The 17,456-nt window shown below is 52.3% G+C and overlaps 9 protein-coding genes across 11 annotated transcripts; 4 read left to right on the top strand and 5 right to left on the bottom strand.

Moving 5' to 3' along the window:
- Window positions 1–3: 3 nt before the first annotated feature.
- On the bottom strand, window positions 4–1,063 carry LOC120455934. Its single transcript, XM_039642463.1, has one exon. The coding sequence runs from the start codon at window positions 890–892 to the stop codon at window positions 134–136; it is 759 nt and encodes a 252-aa protein (XP_039498397.1). The 5' UTR covers window positions 893–1,063; the 3' UTR covers window positions 4–133.
- Window positions 1,064–1,177: 114 nt separating this feature from the next.
- Window positions 1,178–2,733, bottom strand: LOC120455932 (cyclin-dependent kinase 7). The gene is made up of 2 exons (XM_039642459.1): window positions 2,575–2,733; window positions 1,178–2,503 (listed from the first exon to the last, which is right to left on the bottom strand). The coding sequence occupies exons 1-2, from the start codon at window positions 2,638–2,640 to the stop codon at window positions 1,508–1,510; spliced, it is 1,062 nt and encodes a 353-aa protein (XP_039498393.1). The 5' UTR covers window positions 2,641–2,733; the 3' UTR covers window positions 1,178–1,507.
- Window positions 2,734–3,028: 295 nt separating this feature from the next.
- Window positions 3,029–4,144, top strand: LOC120456630 (U1 small nuclear ribonucleoprotein A). The gene is made up of 2 exons (XM_039643553.2): window positions 3,029–3,483; window positions 3,753–4,144. The coding sequence occupies exons 1-2, from the start codon at window positions 3,131–3,133 to the stop codon at window positions 4,048–4,050; spliced, it is 651 nt and encodes a 216-aa protein (XP_039499487.1). The 5' UTR covers window positions 3,029–3,130; the 3' UTR covers window positions 4,051–4,144.
- A 44-nt stretch (window positions 4,145–4,188) lies between these two features.
- LOC120456631 (thioredoxin-T) lies at window positions 4,189–5,578 on the bottom strand. The gene is made up of 3 exons (XM_039643554.2): window positions 5,445–5,578; window positions 4,810–5,307; window positions 4,189–4,744 (listed from the first exon to the last, which is right to left on the bottom strand). Exon 2 carries the CDS (start codon window positions 5,297–5,299, stop codon window positions 4,826–4,828), a length of 474 nt encoding a protein of 157 aa, XP_039499488.1. The 5' UTR covers window positions 5,300–5,307; window positions 5,445–5,578; the 3' UTR covers window positions 4,189–4,744; window positions 4,810–4,825.
- A 490-nt stretch (window positions 5,579–6,068) lies between these two features.
- Window positions 6,069–6,881, top strand: LOC120454961 (thioredoxin-1). Its single transcript, XM_039640742.2, has one exon. The coding sequence runs from the start codon at window positions 6,174–6,176 to the stop codon at window positions 6,495–6,497; it is 324 nt and encodes a 107-aa protein (XP_039496676.1). The 5' UTR covers window positions 6,069–6,173; the 3' UTR covers window positions 6,498–6,881.
- A 147-nt stretch (window positions 6,882–7,028) lies between these two features.
- LOC120454959 lies at window positions 7,029–9,190 on the top strand. Its single transcript, XM_039640739.2, has one exon. The coding sequence runs from the start codon at window positions 7,149–7,151 to the stop codon at window positions 9,000–9,002; it is 1,854 nt and encodes a 617-aa protein (XP_039496673.1). The 5' UTR covers window positions 7,029–7,148; the 3' UTR covers window positions 9,003–9,190.
- Window positions 9,191–9,308: 118 nt separating this feature from the next.
- LOC120454958 lies at window positions 9,309–11,553 on the bottom strand. Of its 3 annotated transcripts, none has more exons than XM_039640738.2 (6): window positions 11,346–11,553; window positions 11,248–11,295; window positions 10,656–11,111; window positions 10,390–10,598; window positions 9,790–10,332; window positions 9,309–9,702 (listed from the first exon to the last, which is right to left on the bottom strand). In XM_039640738.2, the coding sequence occupies exons 1-6, from the start codon at window positions 11,520–11,522 to the stop codon at window positions 9,309–9,311; spliced, it is 1,827 nt and encodes a 608-aa protein (XP_039496672.1). In that variant the 5' UTR covers window positions 11,523–11,553. The 3 variants fall into 3 exon arrangements, with proteins under 3 accessions (XP_039496672.1, XP_039496671.1, XP_039496670.1); XM_039640737.2 differs by having other exon boundaries at window positions 11,173–11,283; XM_039640736.2 differs by having other exon boundaries at window positions 11,173–11,295; window positions 11,346–11,550.
- Window positions 11,554–11,645: 92 nt separating this feature from the next.
- On the top strand, window positions 11,646–13,089 carry LOC120454960 (something about silencing protein 10). The gene has a single exon (XM_039640741.2). The coding sequence runs from the start codon at window positions 11,747–11,749 to the stop codon at window positions 13,037–13,039; it is 1,293 nt and encodes a 430-aa protein (XP_039496675.1). The 5' UTR covers window positions 11,646–11,746; the 3' UTR covers window positions 13,040–13,089.
- On the bottom strand, window positions 13,067–16,820 carry LOC120454956 (RNA-binding protein 4F). Its single transcript, XM_039640735.2, has 8 exons — window positions 16,541–16,820; window positions 15,994–16,481; window positions 15,761–15,936; window positions 14,747–15,688; window positions 14,131–14,685; window positions 13,952–14,072; window positions 13,792–13,894; window positions 13,067–13,730 (listed from the first exon to the last, which is right to left on the bottom strand). Exons 1-8 carry the CDS (start codon window positions 16,556–16,558, stop codon window positions 13,413–13,415), a joined length of 2,721 nt encoding a protein of 906 aa, XP_039496669.1. The 5' UTR covers window positions 16,559–16,820; the 3' UTR covers window positions 13,067–13,412.
- Window positions 16,821–17,456: the final 636 nt, after the last annotated feature.

The raw sequence follows: 17,456 nt of genomic DNA, 5'->3' as shown, positions 1-17,456 counted from the left end.
AGATCCAATGAATTGAATTTAATCGTATACACTGCGCGTTGATTTCTTTGAATTTTCAATGGATTGGGGATTGGGTGGATGGCGCCGTTTTTGGCTGGCTTTTATCGTTTATCAGGCGGGCCACGCCCACTGGCTACTCCAGCCTCCTGTAGGCATCGTACAGAAACGGCCGGGTGAAGGCCTCCAGCAGCTCGCGCTGCTCCCGCAAACGTCGGGTCTGCGCCATGGGCGTCTCGGTCGCGTCGATGTACCGCCGGGCACGGAAGAGTGCGGAAACCGTGCTGCCCAGCTGCTGCCAGCGCTCGAAGGCACGCGATTCGGTGGGCAGCAGCGGCTCGGGCAGTGCTTTGGATAACTTCAGGTCGGCAGCTTTGCTTGGGCGTTCGGACTCAGGTTTGGACTCATGTTTGGACTCATGTTCGAGCTCAGGTTCGAGCTCGAGCTGAGGACTGCAAGTGGGTGGCAAGTCGGCGAGCAGCTCATCGGTGTCGCAGGGTGGCGTGGGTAGCGGCATTGTCTGACTGCAAATGAGCACCTCGGCGCGCTCCTCGCGAGCATCGTCCTCGCTGTCCTCCAGCGGCAAGGCGACAGAGCTGCCACTGACCACTGAATCTCGCACGTGCGCAAAACTGGAGGAAATGCGACGCAAGGTGGGGTCCTTCTCCTTGATGGGCGGCTCAGCAGAAGCAACGGCAATGGTTTCCATTGTGGATGCTGTGCTTGCGATCAGATTGCCGCCACAGGTCGTCTGCTTCTGGCGCATCCGGTGCAGATTGATGCTGGAGAACTTGTTACCATAACTTTGGCGCATTACGGCGCGTTTGCGACGCGCCTCCTCCTCCGCAATGGCCGTCAGTTGGTCCCTGGCCAACAGTTGCTGCGCCTTCGACATGGTCTTTGGTCCAAGCCGGAACAGCAAATACGGCAAATCTTGAGTGGTTACAGTAACAAAAAGAAAGTAGAAAAAAAAACACTGACCGAAATGTGCGCTGAGAATTTCGAGTTTTCGGATGTGCGTCGAATGACTTGGTTTTAGGAATCCGGATGTCAGAAATATATGCGTAGCATCTACAGAAACAGCTTTCACACAGGCTACCAGGATATTTGCACAACTATTTGGTTCTTATGTACTTAGTTTCTTAAAATGGAAAATGGACATAGGACAAACCATTTTACGTCGCTTTGAATCACATCTTTAATAGATCATCCTCATCTTAAGCATAGTCTTAACTACTCGTGTTGAGTTTTTCTCCACTCTTCGATGGGGAAAAATATGCACGAATTAAGTTATTTCAACAGAATTATCAATGGTAAGCTATAGGTATTTAAGGTATAAGAGAAAACGTGTGACTTGCGTCTCAAGAAGAGCCAGAGAACTTATTGTGTATGCGACATTCTTGCGAATCTCTTCGGTGAACAACGTAACGCTATCACAAACATCTAAGGTGTAATAGAAATTCTTTGTTAACTGACCGATTTGCAAGAATGGATGATACCTTTGTGTGTGCTAGAACTGCAGCCGCTTCTTCTGTGCCAATCCATTGCCCCTCACCGTTGTCTCCACCAGCTTGCGCTTGAGCACGGGTTTCGCCTCGCCGGCCTGCGGATTGGCGCCCTCCTTGGCGGCCAGAATGGCCGAGGGCATCGGCAACTTGGGACCCACTGTGGGTGCGGGCTTGTTAGCGAAATACGGCATGCTCAGTGCCTCGCGACAGGACACACGCCGCAGCGGATTCATGGCAAAAAGGCGGCGCATCAAGTGGATCAAGTCATTGCCAGCGGCGGTGAAGATGTTCTCCAGCGGAGTGCCCGGAAAGTTGCGGAACTGTAGATAGTCGTGCAATTTGCTCAAATGCGGCCATTCCGCATCCGTCGGTGTGCCCAGTGTGGAAAAGATCCGGGTCAGCTGGTCCAGATCCGAGTCGCCCGGCATGAAGGGCACCCGCAGCATAAGTTCCGCCAAAATGCAGCCCACCGCCCACATATCGACACCGGTGCCGTATTGACGGGCGCCAAAGAGCAATTCCGGCGATCGATACCAGCGGGTGACCACGTGGTGGGTGTAAATGCGATTGGGCGACCCAAAGGACTTGGCCAAACCGAAATCGCCAATCTTTAGGATGCCATCGCTGTTGACCAGCAAATTGTTTGGCTTCAAATCGCGATGGAGTATCCAGTTGAGATGCAAATACTCCAGACCCTTCAGCGTCATGATGGCATACGCCTTGATGTTCGCCTGCGTAAGTATGATCTTGTTATCCTTGATGATCACCTCCAGATCGGTGTCCATGAAGTCGAAAACGAGCGACACATTCGACAGTTGACCGAAAACGTCCACCAGGCCAATGATGTTCTCGTGCTGCAGCTCCTGCAGTATCTTGATCTCCCGCAGCGCCGTCCTGTTGATCCCGTCGCGCGCATCCTCGCGCGATCCCTTCTTGATCTTCTTCACGGCCACAATTTGGCTGGTCACCGTGTCGCGCGCCTTGTAAACAATGGCAAACTGCAAGACGAAGGTTGGATGCCCACAATGCAATGGCCTTTTTGGTTGCTATGCCATGGTGGTGGACTCACCTGACCCTCGCCGAGAAAGGACAGCTTGGCATAACGATCCTTTTTGTCATTTGCATTGGGCAGCATCGTTGACGAGCCTCATAAATAACACGAAAATGAAGGAAATGCCGCGAGGCCAAACCAAAACAATTCAAGTTCGCACACGCTATCGATGTCCGATCACCGATAGCCGATAGATAGCCGGTAGTTGGTATCGTGCAGCAGTGTTGCGAATTTAGCCCACAAAATAAATACTAGATGTTAGAGATTATAAACAATACAAAAAAACCCTTCGATCACTTATTGCAACCCAATCTTGAAGTTTAATAAGTTATACAAATAATGTATGACTCAATATATGTAAATTCATTTAGTGTTTAAGTGTTTACATTTTAATCTTAGCTACTTGCAGGCATGTGCAGTTTTACCACACTGCCAAATGCCGGTGCGATAACATATCGATAGGACCCCCACAAACAATGCCTTCTGGTATCGATGACAGACTCGTTTTTTTACTTTACAATATATAGAGAATTGGCTTGTTTTTGTCGCTTTAATTGAATAAAAGGACGGCAGCATGGACGTGCGACCCAACCAGACGATATATATCAACAATCTGAACGAGAAGATCAAGAAGGAGGAGCTAAAGAAGTCGCTCTATGCGATTTTCTCCCAATTCGGCCAAATCCTCGACATTGTGGCACTGAAAACGCTCAAGATGCGCGGCCAGGCATTCGTGATCTTCAAGGAAATTGGTAGCGCCTCGAACGCCCTGCGCACCATGCAGGGCTTCCCCTTCTACGACAAGCCCATGCAGATCGCCTACTCCAAGTCCGACTCGGATATTGTGGCCAAGCTGAAGGGTACCTTCAAGGAGCGCCCCAAGAAGATCAAGCCACCGAAACCGGCGCCAGGTGCCGAGGAAAAGAAGTGAGTATCTTGCTAACTTGGGCCCTTTAGATTTAGGAATTTGCAGCCATTTCATGGTGGTCCTCTTTTGGGCACTCATTGTAGAGTTGCCTCCAACTCCTTTTCGCAGTTTATTTGATGCGAAGTATGTTCTAGTTTAATGAAAAGTGTTCCTTGCACTAGTAGTCCCCGATTTCTGTCATATTTGAGCACATTTCAAACAGGAATGTCAAAAAGTTGCCAGTCATTAGACAGCTCCAACTAACACAACTCTGTTTTCACTCGCACAGGGACAAGAAAAAGAAGCCGAGCAGCGCGGAGAACTCGAACCCGAACACACAGACCGAGCAGCCGCCCAACCAGATCCTCTTCCTCACCAATCTGCCCGAGGAGACCAACGAGATGATGCTGTCCATGCTGTTCAATCAGTTCCCCGGCTTCAAGGAGGTGCGTCTTGTGCCGAACCGCCACGACATCGCCTTCGTGGAGTTCACCACCGAGCTGCAGAGTAATGCCGCCAAGGAGGCGCTCCAGGGCTTCAAGATCACGCCGACACACGCCATGAAGATCACATTCGCCAAGAAGTGAGCGCGGCGCATACACGGATCAGGTGTAGAGAAGTGTCGCAACTCCAATTATAATTTAAAGTATAGAATAAATCAATCAATATATACACATACAAGCAGCATCTTTTTGTAACCCAGCAAAAAAAAAAGCATAGAATAGTTGAATAGTTGCTCTTACATATTGCTTCTTTCTTGTATTTTGTGTTTCGCAGCAAATATTTGTCGTGTGTTGAAACAAAAATAACCAGTAATTCGTATTAATGCGTGTTCCATATTGTCGGTCGATTGTACATATTTCCATTTAGTGTACTTAAGAGTTAGCATAAATGTAGAAGTGGCATCGGTTTCGATTCCCTCGACAGCATATTGGTATGATTGCGGTATGTAAAGAGTGTGTTTCACATAAGTCCTCGGATTCCCAGGAAGATATTAGTGTGTAGATTCGATGGGGCGTCCTCCGCCGCCGTAACATCAATCAAGTTACATTTGAATTGCATTCGAAAGTTCAAGCAGTCCTATTTCAAGCACCACATTTCATGAGTGTACACAGTGTGTGTGTGGGGTGTAGGGTGTGTAATGGGTGTGTAATGGGTGTGCTTGGTGTGCGTGGCGAGTGTGTAGTGTGTTTTGCGTTTGTTGTTACCGTATTGCCATATGTATGAATGATGTGTGTGTGTTGCTTAGAATTGGCACCATATTCGCCTCACATGGATGATCTGCTTGGAGCATGGATTATGGTATTATTGGATTATGTGGCCAATCTCGATACATGGATACATACATTAGGTAGGTGGTGTTTAGTGCTCCAGCACGGCCTCCTGATCGTGGGCGGACACGTCGCAGATGACCACATCGCTCTCGCTGTCACTGGAGGCGGCGCTGGGATTGGTGCTGGATTCCTCATCGGATTCGAGGAGCTGTACGGATGAGTGCAGCGGTTCGCTGCCGATGGCGGCATACTTCTCCATGGATTTGGACAGCTTCTCGGCGTTGCAGCCAACGAAGACGTCCAGCACATCGCCGCCTCTGATGAACACAAATGTGGGCATACTGGTTACATTGTACTCGATCGCGATGTCCTCGTTATCGTCCACGTTCACCTTGAGGACGACGGTACGGTCCGAGTACTGTTGCGCCAGCTCCTCCAGCTTGGGGGCAATGATTTTGCACGGACCACACCAGTTGGCATAGAAATCAATCACCACCAACTTGCCCTCGGCGAGGGTGAGCTGCTTGTCGAGATCCGCCTTGTTTCTCACCAGGTACACCATGATTTCAACTAAAACAGCAAACGCGTTGCAAACAGAAAAAAAAAAGAAAAGAATTTTAGAAAATCGTGTTTGGTTGTCGAGAGAATTTACTACACTTGATTCGTTTTTTTTTTTTTGGTGGTTTTTTTTTTATTATTTTATTTACTTTGGAATTTTTGGAGCCCAACGTCTGCTCTCACCGAGATATCAGCCCGAAATGAACAAATGTACGGTCGGCAGTTGGACTTATATAGGAACCAAGTCAAATTCCTGCCAGCTTACTTGGATCGAAAAAAGTGTTCTTTTTTTCAAATGCCAACTGTGCGGTGTGTTAAGGTGGGTACACTTGGTATACACCATGGCTGTGGCAGCACTGAAACAGGCGCGCTCAAAATATTAGTGCCGCGAATAGTGCTTTGAATAAATGCAAGCCGCAATCGAACGGTGTTAGGATTCAACAAGGTAGCTAAATACATTATAATATATATAATATATGCCCATTACAAACATTTGCAACAATAATAAATAAGTATTTTGCGCTTAAAAACGAGCTTGCAATCGATTGCGATAAATTGTGTCGTGGTGAATAAGTGTGTGTACCCTTGTTTGGCTTTTCCACCCAACTGGCAACTCCGGCACGTCGGCCATTTTGCGCTCTCCACCGTCCGCCATTTTGTTTTGCGCCCACGCGAAAGGAGCAAAAAAAATATGCGAATTCAGCCAGCAAATTGGCGCGAATTCCAGTCTCCGTCGCAAATTGGAGAGCCCCATAAAAGCGCCCATGGCTTGGCCATTACAATTAGTTCAGAATTCGCTCCGAAGGCGTTAACAGCATAGCACGCGAAGTCTCAAAGTCTCACGAGAACAGAATCCAACTTGATAATCCTCGCGAGAAATGGCATCCGTACGCACCATGACCGACTTCCACAAGCGCATCGAGGCGGCCGACGACAAGCTCATCGTGCTGGACTTCTATGCCAATTGGTGTGGCCCGTGCAAGGACATGGAGAGCACCGTCAAATCGCTGGCCAGAAAATACTCCACCAAGGCCGTGGTGCTCAAGATCGATGTGGACAAGTTCGAGGAGCTGACGGAACGCTACAAGGTGCGCAGCATGCCCACCTTTGTCTTTCTGCGCAACAATCGCCGCCTGGCCGCCTTCTCCGGCGCCGACGAGCACAAGCTGACCAACATGATGGCCAAGCTGGTGAAGGCCTAAGCACGCCCAGCATTGCTCAATTCATCTCATCTTTCGGAGCTGGCTCAACACTGGACTAGTACTTTTTTTTTTATATTTTAGCCATGTTCGCACCAATTGTGTTCTTTATGTGTTCAGCGTCTCAGCCATATTATTAGTGGTAGTTTTTTCATGTGATGTTTAGCTTGTAAGCGATGTGGGAGCAGGAGATGCGCGTGTGGCCACCAGGAGCCGTGATTGACCTTAACTCAATGCTGATATTTTATGATATATGATTTGGGGACGCGGAGGCGTGTCTGCGACATTGACCTCCAGTTTCAAGTTCCAGTTTCAAATAGCTTTAAGATCCCAGGCACTAAGCAAAAGCAATTCGATCAATAAATTGTAACCACTCCTGACTAATAAGCAAGCGCATGTAACTCCCATGACTAGTGGCTCCATTGGGGAACAAAGTGTGCCAGGTGTTGTATATATGGATGCCCAGCAGGCGCTGGAGAATCATGTCAGTGGGTGATCCACTTAGCGTCGGGCATTTGCTAACCAAACTTGGTAACACACACACGGAAAAAAAATCACTTTCGATAGCAAAACGTTTAGAACAGAGAAAAAAGGCACCAAAAATAAATACAGAAAAAATTAAACAAAATTATCCAGAAGATTTCATCTCGAACCATGTCGTATCAAATCAAATCGACGCCCTACTTCCGTCGCATGTTCAACAAGAGCAAGAAGAACGGGCAGCTGCAGCGATTGCGGGATGAGTACGAGCGCATCCAGGAGTTCAACGATCGCACCATCGAGCTGAAGATGCGCCAGGTGCGGCTCAAGCGGCTCTTTCGCGAGATCGAGGTGATCAAGGTGGGGGGCAATGGTGCTGCTGCTGACTCAGGTGCTGGTGCTGGTGCTGGTGCAGGTGCATCCACCAGTGGGGCCAGCAGCGGCACAATGCCACCTGCTGGTGGTGCTGGCCAGTCGACCAGTTTTGCCGGCGGACGCATTACCCGCCGGAGGCCACCTCATACCACCAGCAGGCTGGCGAACACAACGCCACAGCAGCGATCGCACGTGCAGCGCGTGGAAACGCTGGCCCGGGCGCGTCTGCTGGGCCAGGAGATCTCGCGCCGGAATGGCCAAATGGCGGAGGCCGGCACCGGCGGCTTTCTGCGCAGCGAACTCCGGATGACGGCCAAGGTGCAGGCGGCCACTGATGCGCGGCGCGCGGCCGTGGAGCGCCGGGAGCGTGCCGCCAAGCGCATCTCCTATGGCAACGATCAGTCGCGCCAGAATATGCAGCGCTTGCTGCTCCTGCGCCAGCGCAGACATGCACAGGCGGCGGCTCCGGTGGCGGCTCCGGTGGCGACGACAGTGGCTACAGTTGCTCGGCCACGTCCGCATGCCAATGCGCAGGTGCCCATAACGCAGCAGCTGCCCAGTCGCCTGTATCCGGACTACCGCCAACTGACGCCCAGCCAGCTGCAATTGCTGGCCGCGAGCAGCAGTGGACGCAGTACAGCAGCAGCGGATGCTGGCCAGCAGCTGGAGCAGCACGGCGAGCGGCAGGAGCAGCCGATGGGCGATAGTGTGCAGGTGGGACGCGATCAGGATTCGTACTCGGATCACAGTTTCCATACGGAGGACTGGATGTCGCCGTCGCTGGACGCCATGGACAGCGAGGATGAGCGCGAGATGCGTGAGTTGATGGACCAGATGCGACAGCGGTCGCGGGCTCGGGGGCGGTGTCTCGAGCTTGGGCGGGTGGACGCGCATGACGATCGGGAGGAGGAGGTGGTGCGGCAGCGCAGCTTGCGGGTGCTGCACATGGCTCCGTCGCCAGTGGGCGTCTCCCACTTGTCCTTCAGCTCGACGGGCACACAGACGACGAATCCGACCAGGCGCAGCTATCGCACCACTGGCACCAGGCGCACCACTGCAACCACTGGCTCCACTCGCACCACTGGCACCACTCGCACCACTGGCTCCACTCGCACCACTGGCACCACTCGCACCACTGGCTCCACTCGCACCACTGGCACCACTGGCACATTGGTCACGGCAGCCACATCGCCAGTGAATGTGGCGCACCAGTGCGTAGCCAGCAATGTGGAGATTCCTCACACCAACGAGATTGACGCCGCTGGCTGCTCCCAGTCCGCCACCATAGCGTCGCATCAGCCCAGTGGCATGGTGCCGCCTCCACCGCCACCGCTGGAGGATGAGCCGCCGACGGATACGCTGTCCAACTCGAGCCGCTGGCATCAGATCTCGTTGATGCTGCCCTGGTTTCGCGCCTTTCCCGACCTGCCCACCGACTATGCCGTCGCTCCGCCACCCGATGTGCCCATGAGCTGTGATTCCAGCGGCTACGATGTGCCGCCATCTGCGCCAAGTGTGCCCACTGCGCCACAGCGCATGTACATGGAGCAGTCCAGCGAGGCGGCCACGCAGGCGGCGGAGGAGCCGTTCTCGTCGGCCAACTGCCAGCGCCTGCTGTCCGCCATCAAGTTCAACGAGGCAGGCGCACGTTAGACGCACTGCAGCACGCTAGCTTCGGGCACGCCTCATCCCGTCCAGCCACTGGCCACCAGGGAAGGTATATCGAGGCAGCAGAAATTCAAGCACCTTTTCGTCTCTCTTTTTATTTGGTAACAAAAATTGTTGGTATTAGAAAAGCAAACAAAAAAGAATGAAAAAACTAAAAGAAAAGAAATGCAAAAGCTTTTTGGCTTGGTGTTCTAAGAGTTCTAAGAACTGGTGGTCAAGTTGTGTGTAAAATACAGTGGGTGCAAAAGTGGTTGCGCCTTGGATCAGGGCTTTGGTTTCCAGTTTCTAGCGCTAGTTTGGCTGCTCCTCCTGCTGCTGCTGCTGCTGCTGCTGCTGTGATCCTGCATCTTCCTGCTTCGCTGCAGCTTTTTGCACCACTTGCCCACCAGGGTCGGCCAGCACTTCCTTCGCTTGCGCCTCGCTGTCCGCCTTCTTTTTGGTCTGCCGACGAGCCTCCAGCAGCTGCATGTCCGCCTGCTTGTAAATGCGAAGCCAGTGCTCCTGCTCGCGGCGATAGGCGGGCATCCAAGCGGCCAGCGCTTCGAGGAGGCCGCTGCGAAAGGGATTCTGCAGCTGCGGCAGCTGGAAATCGCTGTGGAACGATGGGCAATAGATGATGGCATCGAAATACTGCTCGAACTCCTCGTCATTCAGCGGTATTATGCGCGACTCGAGTATCTCGAAGCTATTCAAACGATGGACAAAACGGAGGGAGAGAAATATGTTAGCTGCATGTTCAAGCACAATTGCAATCACATTTGGGAGTCCCCACCTGGGCAGTCGCTCGCGTAGGTAACGTAGCCTTCGGCCGCAGTTGTATGCGATGACCGCGCGACTGTAGTTCTCGCTAATCGCCGCAAAGCCGGCCTCCACCAGCAGCTTGTTGATCGACGGCGCAAACTCCACGCTCTGCGACAGTCGCATGAAGAGTATGCCCGCGGCGGCGTCCACTTCGATCACCTCAGCATGCAACGTTCTGTGGTACACCAAACGCTTGAAGTGACTGACGCTATCCGGTGGCCAGTGGATGCCCAATGGCTGTATGTGCGACAGTGTGCCGCGGGCCGCCTGTATTGGGGTGTTCGCAAAGTGATCCGGCAGAAAACGCAATTTACACGGCGGCAATTCAACGGACGTGGCATAGTCCACGTGGTAGACGTACACCCAGGTGGCGTCTATGGGCGCGGTGTGCAGCACTCTGGCCCGTCGCCAGTCGCCACTTCCATGTTGGGCGGCGCATATGTAGCCGGCTTTGTGAAAGCTGCTGGGCATCGCACTCCTGTACGCCGGATCCAACTCACGAGTGTAAAACGAGCTGGGGATTTGATAGAATTAGTTCGTATCAGCCGTGGTCGAGCAAATGGATACCCACTTCATTTCGTTGGTCAGCTGGACCAGCGGATCGAAGTCGCCCGTGGGATGCTGAAAGTGGAACCAGAACTGAAAGGGACTGTACACCTTGCACACGGCGATCCTGATTAAGTCGCCCTGCCGGCAGCAATCCTGCACATTCAGTGGCGGCAGCGCACAGTCCAGGCGCACGGCATGCTTGGCTCTGTCCAGCATTAGGATGGCATCCGTCTGCAAAGAGTACAAAATGTTGGGCATTAAGCATTACATCACGCGCTCAAAACTGACCACACAGCTTTCGGGAAACGCAGAGCGCAAGTTCTCGCTGCACCCAAAGTCCTCTGTGACCTGATCCGCTACTCCAGCATCCGACAGTTTATCCGCCTTGGCGGCAGCCAGGCCAAAGGGATTCTGCGTTCTCAACTCGCCATCATCGCTGTGGCTAGCTGGACATTCCGGTGCCGCCTTCTCTGCCGCAGCTTTGTGGCGACTATTATGCTCCGGCACGTCCCAATGCGCTGTCTTCTCCAGCCACTCCAGCAGGTAGTCGGTTTCGCTGTCGGGCATTAGCTGTTCCTGCTTCGCTTGCAGCTCCACTTGGCCATTGGCATTCGTCACGTTCTGGAGCGGCATATGTTCGTCATGGGCGACGACTGCCGACTGCTGGAACGCCGATATGGCGTCCAAAACTTTGCGTTTTCCAGTGCACATGGAGAAGGCTTCGTCGCTGGGCGGCGAACCCGGCTGAAGAGGTGTATAGGATGTGGATTTACATGTATATACTGGCTAATGAAGGATTACCAACATTTTGAGGCAAAAATCTGGCACATATGTGCATCTGTTTGCCGCGGCTGCTCCTCAGTGCTGGAAGTTGGCCTACCTGGTCAGCTGGCTTGGTGGGATCGCTAGTTTTGGGCTTGGGAACGATCTAAGATGCAGAATTATTAGTGATTTCCAGCATTTCTAGCATAAACTTACGAAATCGCTGCGGCCGTCACTCCTCCCATTGGCGTCCATTTGCGCCAGTAGCATTTTGGCACGCGAGCAGCGCATATCGGCTGCTAATTCATTTTTAAACGCGGCATTTTGCAGAATATTTTTAAGTTGCGTTTTCGAGCGAAATGTTTGATTTTCGGCTTCCATTTTGTTTTGCATTTTTGTAACTGTAATTTCAAATGTGACACTTGGTCGGTGTGGCAGCGCCGCAGTAAGCTGCAGCCTAGAGATGGCAAACGGGGCTAATGTGGGCTAATCCACCACACTTGGTGCAATGAGCCGCCTATCGAAATCGTTATCGAACCGTTTGTTTACGCACGTGTTGTGTTTAATTTTTTTTGTAGTTTTAATTTGTATTTAAACGCACAGAGAGCGGACAGAAAATGGACAGCGAGGGCGACGACTACGAGCTGACCGGCTCCGAGCAGGAGTACGATGACGAGGAGCGCGAGATACTCGAGGATTTGCGCAAACAGCGCAAAAAGCAACAGGATCCCGTCCAGGATGTGCTCGGTTTCAGTGAAGATGACGACGAGGATGCGGAGGAGGACGATGTTGCGGAACTGATGCGGGACAGCGACATCGAGGGGGCCGAGGACGATGACCGCGATCTGCCCAACACAATGGACTGGGGCAGCAAACGGAGCACCTACTACAACACGGACTTTGTTGACCAGGACTACAGCAGCTACAATGCCCAGGAGGAGGAGCAGGCCCTCGCCGAGGAGGAGGAGGCCAAGAAGATCCAGTTGCGCCTGGCCAAGCGGCTGAGCGAGGCCGATTTCCAGCTGGACGATGTCCAAGCTCCATCCGCAGCCAGCAGTGACGACGAGCAGGTGGCGGGCGAGATAACCAAAGTGACCACCGACCTGACCGGCCTGACGGCCCGCGAGCGACGTCAACTGCTGCACAAGGACTCGCCGGAGTTCATCGGCCTCACCCAGGACTTTCAGCAGCATCTGGACGAGGTGAAGGATCTAATTACACCGGTGCTCAATTACGTGCGCAATCACGATGTGCCCGTGGTGCCGGCCCTGCAGTACGCCAGCCTCTTTCACACCGTGCTCACCACCTACTGCTCCAATGTGGCGTTCTATCTGCTCCTAAAGGCGCGCCGCAGCAGCGTCAAGTTCCATCCGGTGGTCAAGCGGCTGGTGCAGCTAAAGCAGCTGCTCGAGCAACTGAAGCCGCGCTACGAGGAGTACATTAGGCCGCAGCTGGAGGCGCTGCTGGAGCGGATACAGGATGGCGATGCATTCACTGTGCTGGATGTGGCGCAGCGCAAGGCCAAGCTGCAGATCCTCAACAAGTACAACGGTGGGCAGCAGGCGGATGTGAGCTCCGATGATGATGACGATGATAGTAAGGCGAAGGATCTGGCTAAGCAGCTGAACGAAGAGGATGGGGAGGAGGATGAGGCGGCGGAGGAGGATGAAGATGATGAGGAGAACGCGCGACGCGGCATCACCTACCAGATGGCGAAGAACAAGGGCCTCACGCCGCACCGCAAGAAGGAGCTGCGCAATCCGCGGGTCAAGCATCGCGGCAAATACCGCAAGGCGCTCATCCGGCGCAAGGGAGCCGTGCGCACGGTGCGCAAGGAGCTGCAGCGCTACGGCGGCGAGATGTCCGGCATCAAGGCCACCGTCACGAAGAGCGTCAAGTTCCGCACCTAGTTCTTATCCAATAAATACGCCAGATCATTCATTTGCTTTAATCAACTCAATTTTTGTACATTTTATTTCCGACCTTCGTGGACGACAAGTGTCGTTTTGCTGGGCAGCCACAGGATAACTCAACTCGAGAAGTTGACACATGCATCACCTGCTTACTTTCAAACATTTTTCATTTCTTTTTGTTTTACTTGGTTCACACGTAAGGAACCAATTGTGTCCGAAAAAAAATCATTGTCTTACGTCTGCTTCACTTTGTACACGTCTCCAGCCCAACGCTTCACTTAAGGCTGCCTTAAATCTAACAATGTAAGCTCCGAATCTTCGTCCGCAAACTACAAATTACAAATTACTAATCGCTGGCGACACTCGTGGCCTAATCCTTAAGAAATAGCTTGCGAAAGTCGTCGTTTGACTTGGGCGCAGCAGCAGCAGCAGCAGCTGGCTCCTCCTCCGCCTTTTGCTCCACAAGGGACACGGCGGCGCCGCCATTAGCCTCGTGCTCGGTGGCCGCGTCAGCCGTTGAGGTGCCCGGCTCGACCAGCAGCAAGCGTCGCTTCTTGGCGGCCACCTCCTGGCGCACCAGAGTCGTCGGTATCAGCGAGGTGGGCACACGTCTCTTGGGCGCCACACTGGGCTTGGCAACATCCGAGGCTGAGCCCCTCGGCGGCGGGTTGGAAATGGCCACGGAAATCTGCAACAAGAGTTTGTTAATGTTTAATCGGTGTCGATGAAACCGCAAGATTATCGCTCACATTCATGCCCTTCAACAGGTGACCATCGCGTCCAGCCACCGCTCTTTGCGCCTCTCCTGGCTTCTCGAACTCCACGTAGGCAATGCCCTTGAACTGCTTGTTTCTGTGGAGGATTTGTTAGCTTTGTTACAAGAATCCCCAATTGTTGTCTAACACTCACAGCTTGTGCACCAGGCGCACATCCTTGATGCTGCCAAAGGGCGAGAAGAGCTCGTGCAGCTCCTCCTTGCTGCAGGCGGGATGCAGGTTCCGCACAAAGATCTTATTTATCTCCATGTTGGCTAGTGAAACAACACAATTACGTGACTGACTATTTGGCGTTAAACGCTTGCGACTCACGCGAATACTTAAAGTTCGATTCCCTGGCCTCTGCATCTGATCCCTGCGCACTGGCTGGTCCCCTGGCTCTCGATGTGGGTGGCGAAGCTCCACCGGCGGACGTCTCTGTTTTGGCCGCTTGTGTGGGCGGTGGCCTCTTCTTTTGTCCCTGCTTCAGTTGCTGTTGCTGCTCGTGCGCCTGGCGACGTCGCTGCTCTCGATTCAGTGGCTCGCTATTCGATTGTGTTTGCTGGCGAGGCTGCTGCTGCTGGCGAGGCTGATGCTGCTGCTTCTGTTGGCGAGAATTGGCCGTCTGAGTATTGGGCTTGATGCGGGAACGCGGCTTCAGATATTCAGCGGGCAAGTCGAGGGCCTGGCAGGCGGCAATGGACTCGTAGGTGCCATAGCAGCGTTCATAGCGTCGGTAGAGCTCCTGCACCATAATGCCATCCTCCAGGACGGGCTGGGACAGCGCTTCGCGTAGAACATCGCGTGTGCCCTGGCCAGCATTGTATTCGCTTTCCATTTGGGCAAAGCCCAGCCAAAGCAGGCCGCGATGCGAGCTGCCTGGATAACCTACACAGATGACCACATATATGAATGGGTTGTTTTCTTTTCCAGTTTTAAAGTTGCTTACCCATGATCTGGCGCCAAATGTGCCAGCCATTGGCGGGACTGGCCAGGTGCGTGTACTCCACTTGGGCCCACAGCTGCAGCACCTCGTACCTGGTATCCGCCTCGTCGCCGTAGAGCGCGGATAGCTCTTCCCACACGCGATTGAAGGCGGCACGCAGACTGGCGGCCTGCTGCTCATCGCCGGCATTGGTGTTGCGCACACAGTACGCCAGATAGTCCAAGTGCAGCTCCACGGTCATGTCCATGTCGGGCACAATGCGCTCCAGTATGGCGCGTATCTGTTGCTCAACCTCCGGCTGCTCGAAGTCGGCGCGCTCCATCAGGTCGAGGTATCGATGATTCAGTTGCACACTGGGACGACTGCGCACTCCACGCTTGGCCAAATCCAGTGCCGTGTTGCGCAGGTAACCTTTGCCCAAGCGGCTGGCCCGCTTCGCTGTCAATTCGGCAGTTTCATCATCCTCCTCCGCCACACAGCCGCCATCGCTGCCCTGAATGAATTCGATGTAGGATAGCCACAGCACATCGACAATTGGGAACTTGGCCACCGAGCGCTCAAATATGAAACGAATCACAGCGTTTTTGAGGTCATCATCGTCGAGCGATAACGCCTCCACATGGACAACATGGCGCTTGTATGTCTCAGACCAATCCCAACCACGTCCAATCTCGTCCAGATGCCGCTTAAACTCGTCCACAATGGGCTGGATCAGCTGCCGCTGCTCCTGGCTGCACTTCCAGCTGACGCAGTGCTTCTGTAGCAGTTCCTCAAAAGCGGCTGCCTCCTTTTCATCCGTAATCGTCGCGAGCAGCGTGCGCAGCTTGTCGCCAAAGTCGGGACGCTCAACGTCGTAGTCCGCCAGCAGTTTCGCCCACAGCACATGGTTCTCCACGTTGCCCTGATCCACCAGATAGTTCACAATGTATTCGGAGAGCGGTATGCCTGGAAAGGTAAATCATTAATAGCATTAATAGCGTTTTTTTCTTTGCTCTAAAGTTGGATTCTTGCACATACTGTAGTAGTAGCTTAAGGCTTTGGCACACTTCTCCTCGAACGCCTTGCGCTCCTCGGCCGTCTGGGTGACAACCAGGCGGGCCTTGAGATACTTCAGCCACACGTGAGCCGGCACAGTGGCCACTTGTTGCAGGGCGAGCACCGATGACTCGATCTTCTCCAGGTCATTCAGTTTGCTGCAGAACAAGCATATGAATTTTCAATTGAAAAATAGACAGCGGATTAACACTCACAATGCAATACCGATGAGGGTGACCATCTGGGCGAACTGTTTGTTGGGCAGTGCATTCAGCTCCTGGTACGAACGCTCCAGCTGATTGCCGCCACTTGCGCTGTCGCTATCGCTGGACAGCTCACTGTCCGAATCCTCGATGACGCCCACATCATCGCTGCTGCTTGCATTACCATCGCCGCCACCGCCACCATCTCCTCCCTCAGCCTCCTCCACCGACGGCTCGTCGTCCGATGAGATCAGCTCAATGGTGGTCACATCGCCGCCGCCGGCGGACGACGGTGGCCAGGTGGGGCGCATGCGTTGGCCCAGATCCTCCGTTTTTGGCGCGCCCGTGTGCTGCTCAGGCTGCGGCGCATCGCTGTGCGCCTGCTTTGGCGAAGTCTTGCCCTGATCGGGTATCACAATCAGATCGTACTCGTCGTAGGTATCGTCGTCCAAATCCTGCACCGGCATCTCGTCCAGCTCCTTCTCCAGCTGCCTTTCCAGCTGCAATAAGCGGCATTGCCATGAGTGTGGCGCCTTTTGGGGCATTCGCTGGCACTCACCTGCTTGTCGCTGTCCATGTTCTTCGCTTGTTTTCGTGGAAAACTCTTCGCTTTCCGCTGAAATGTAGTTTCCCCCCCAAAAAAAAAGCCAGGTAAATAGAAAAAAACAAAAATGCAAACGCAGGGCTGGCCAAACAAATATCGCGTTTCTACGATGCACTGTGGTCATGGGGCATAATTCCTATTGGGCACTCTTCTTGGACATCCGAGCACTGGAAGCTAGTCTTTTTTGTCATAAAAAACTCGGAAAATGTGCATAAAATGCGAATTATTTTCGTAATTACAGCGTGGCCAGAGCCATACATCGATAGCTGCTCACCATCGATAGTTACGCCAGCCCTGGCTGTAGCTGTGGGCCCAGCATTACAGTGAAGACTCATGATGAACAATTTGTGGGGTAATACTGATTATAATACATGTTATCTGGTTTCTTTGTGCGGGCAGCAAATTATGCCATTTAAACAAAGTTAAGTTCGAATGAGCAACTAAAGCCTTCCAGCAAATAGGCAATATGCATGTAATAAAATAGCCAGCACCACAGTGAAGACTCGCGATGAACACTCAAATGAGTATTGCGCTATTTATTATCTAGATTCATGATGTATACTATTTGATCAGGCAGAAATACATAGCACCTAACTATTTTTAAATTCAAATGAGAAATATATAATATTTCGGTAAATAACTCATTTTAAACGAAACAATTTTATATATTTATAATATTATTATAATATAATTAAAAGTATTAAAATTACTTAACTAATTATAATTATTATTTTAGGAATATTTTGCAATAATTCAAAATTGTATATATTGGATGACAGCGAATGTAAGTGTATGTTTGGAAGACAAGATTGTTATTATATTTTAAATTTATTATAATATAATTCAAAGTATTAACAGTACTAAACTAATT

This window comes from Drosophila santomea, chromosome X (genome assembly GCF_016746245.2).
Source record: "Drosophila santomea strain STO CAGO 1482 chromosome X, Prin_Dsan_1.1, whole genome shotgun sequence".
NCBI classification, from domain to species: Eukaryota; Metazoa; Arthropoda; class Insecta; order Diptera; family Drosophilidae; genus Drosophila; species Drosophila santomea.
This window is presented reverse-complemented; position numbering and strand designations above follow the sequence as displayed.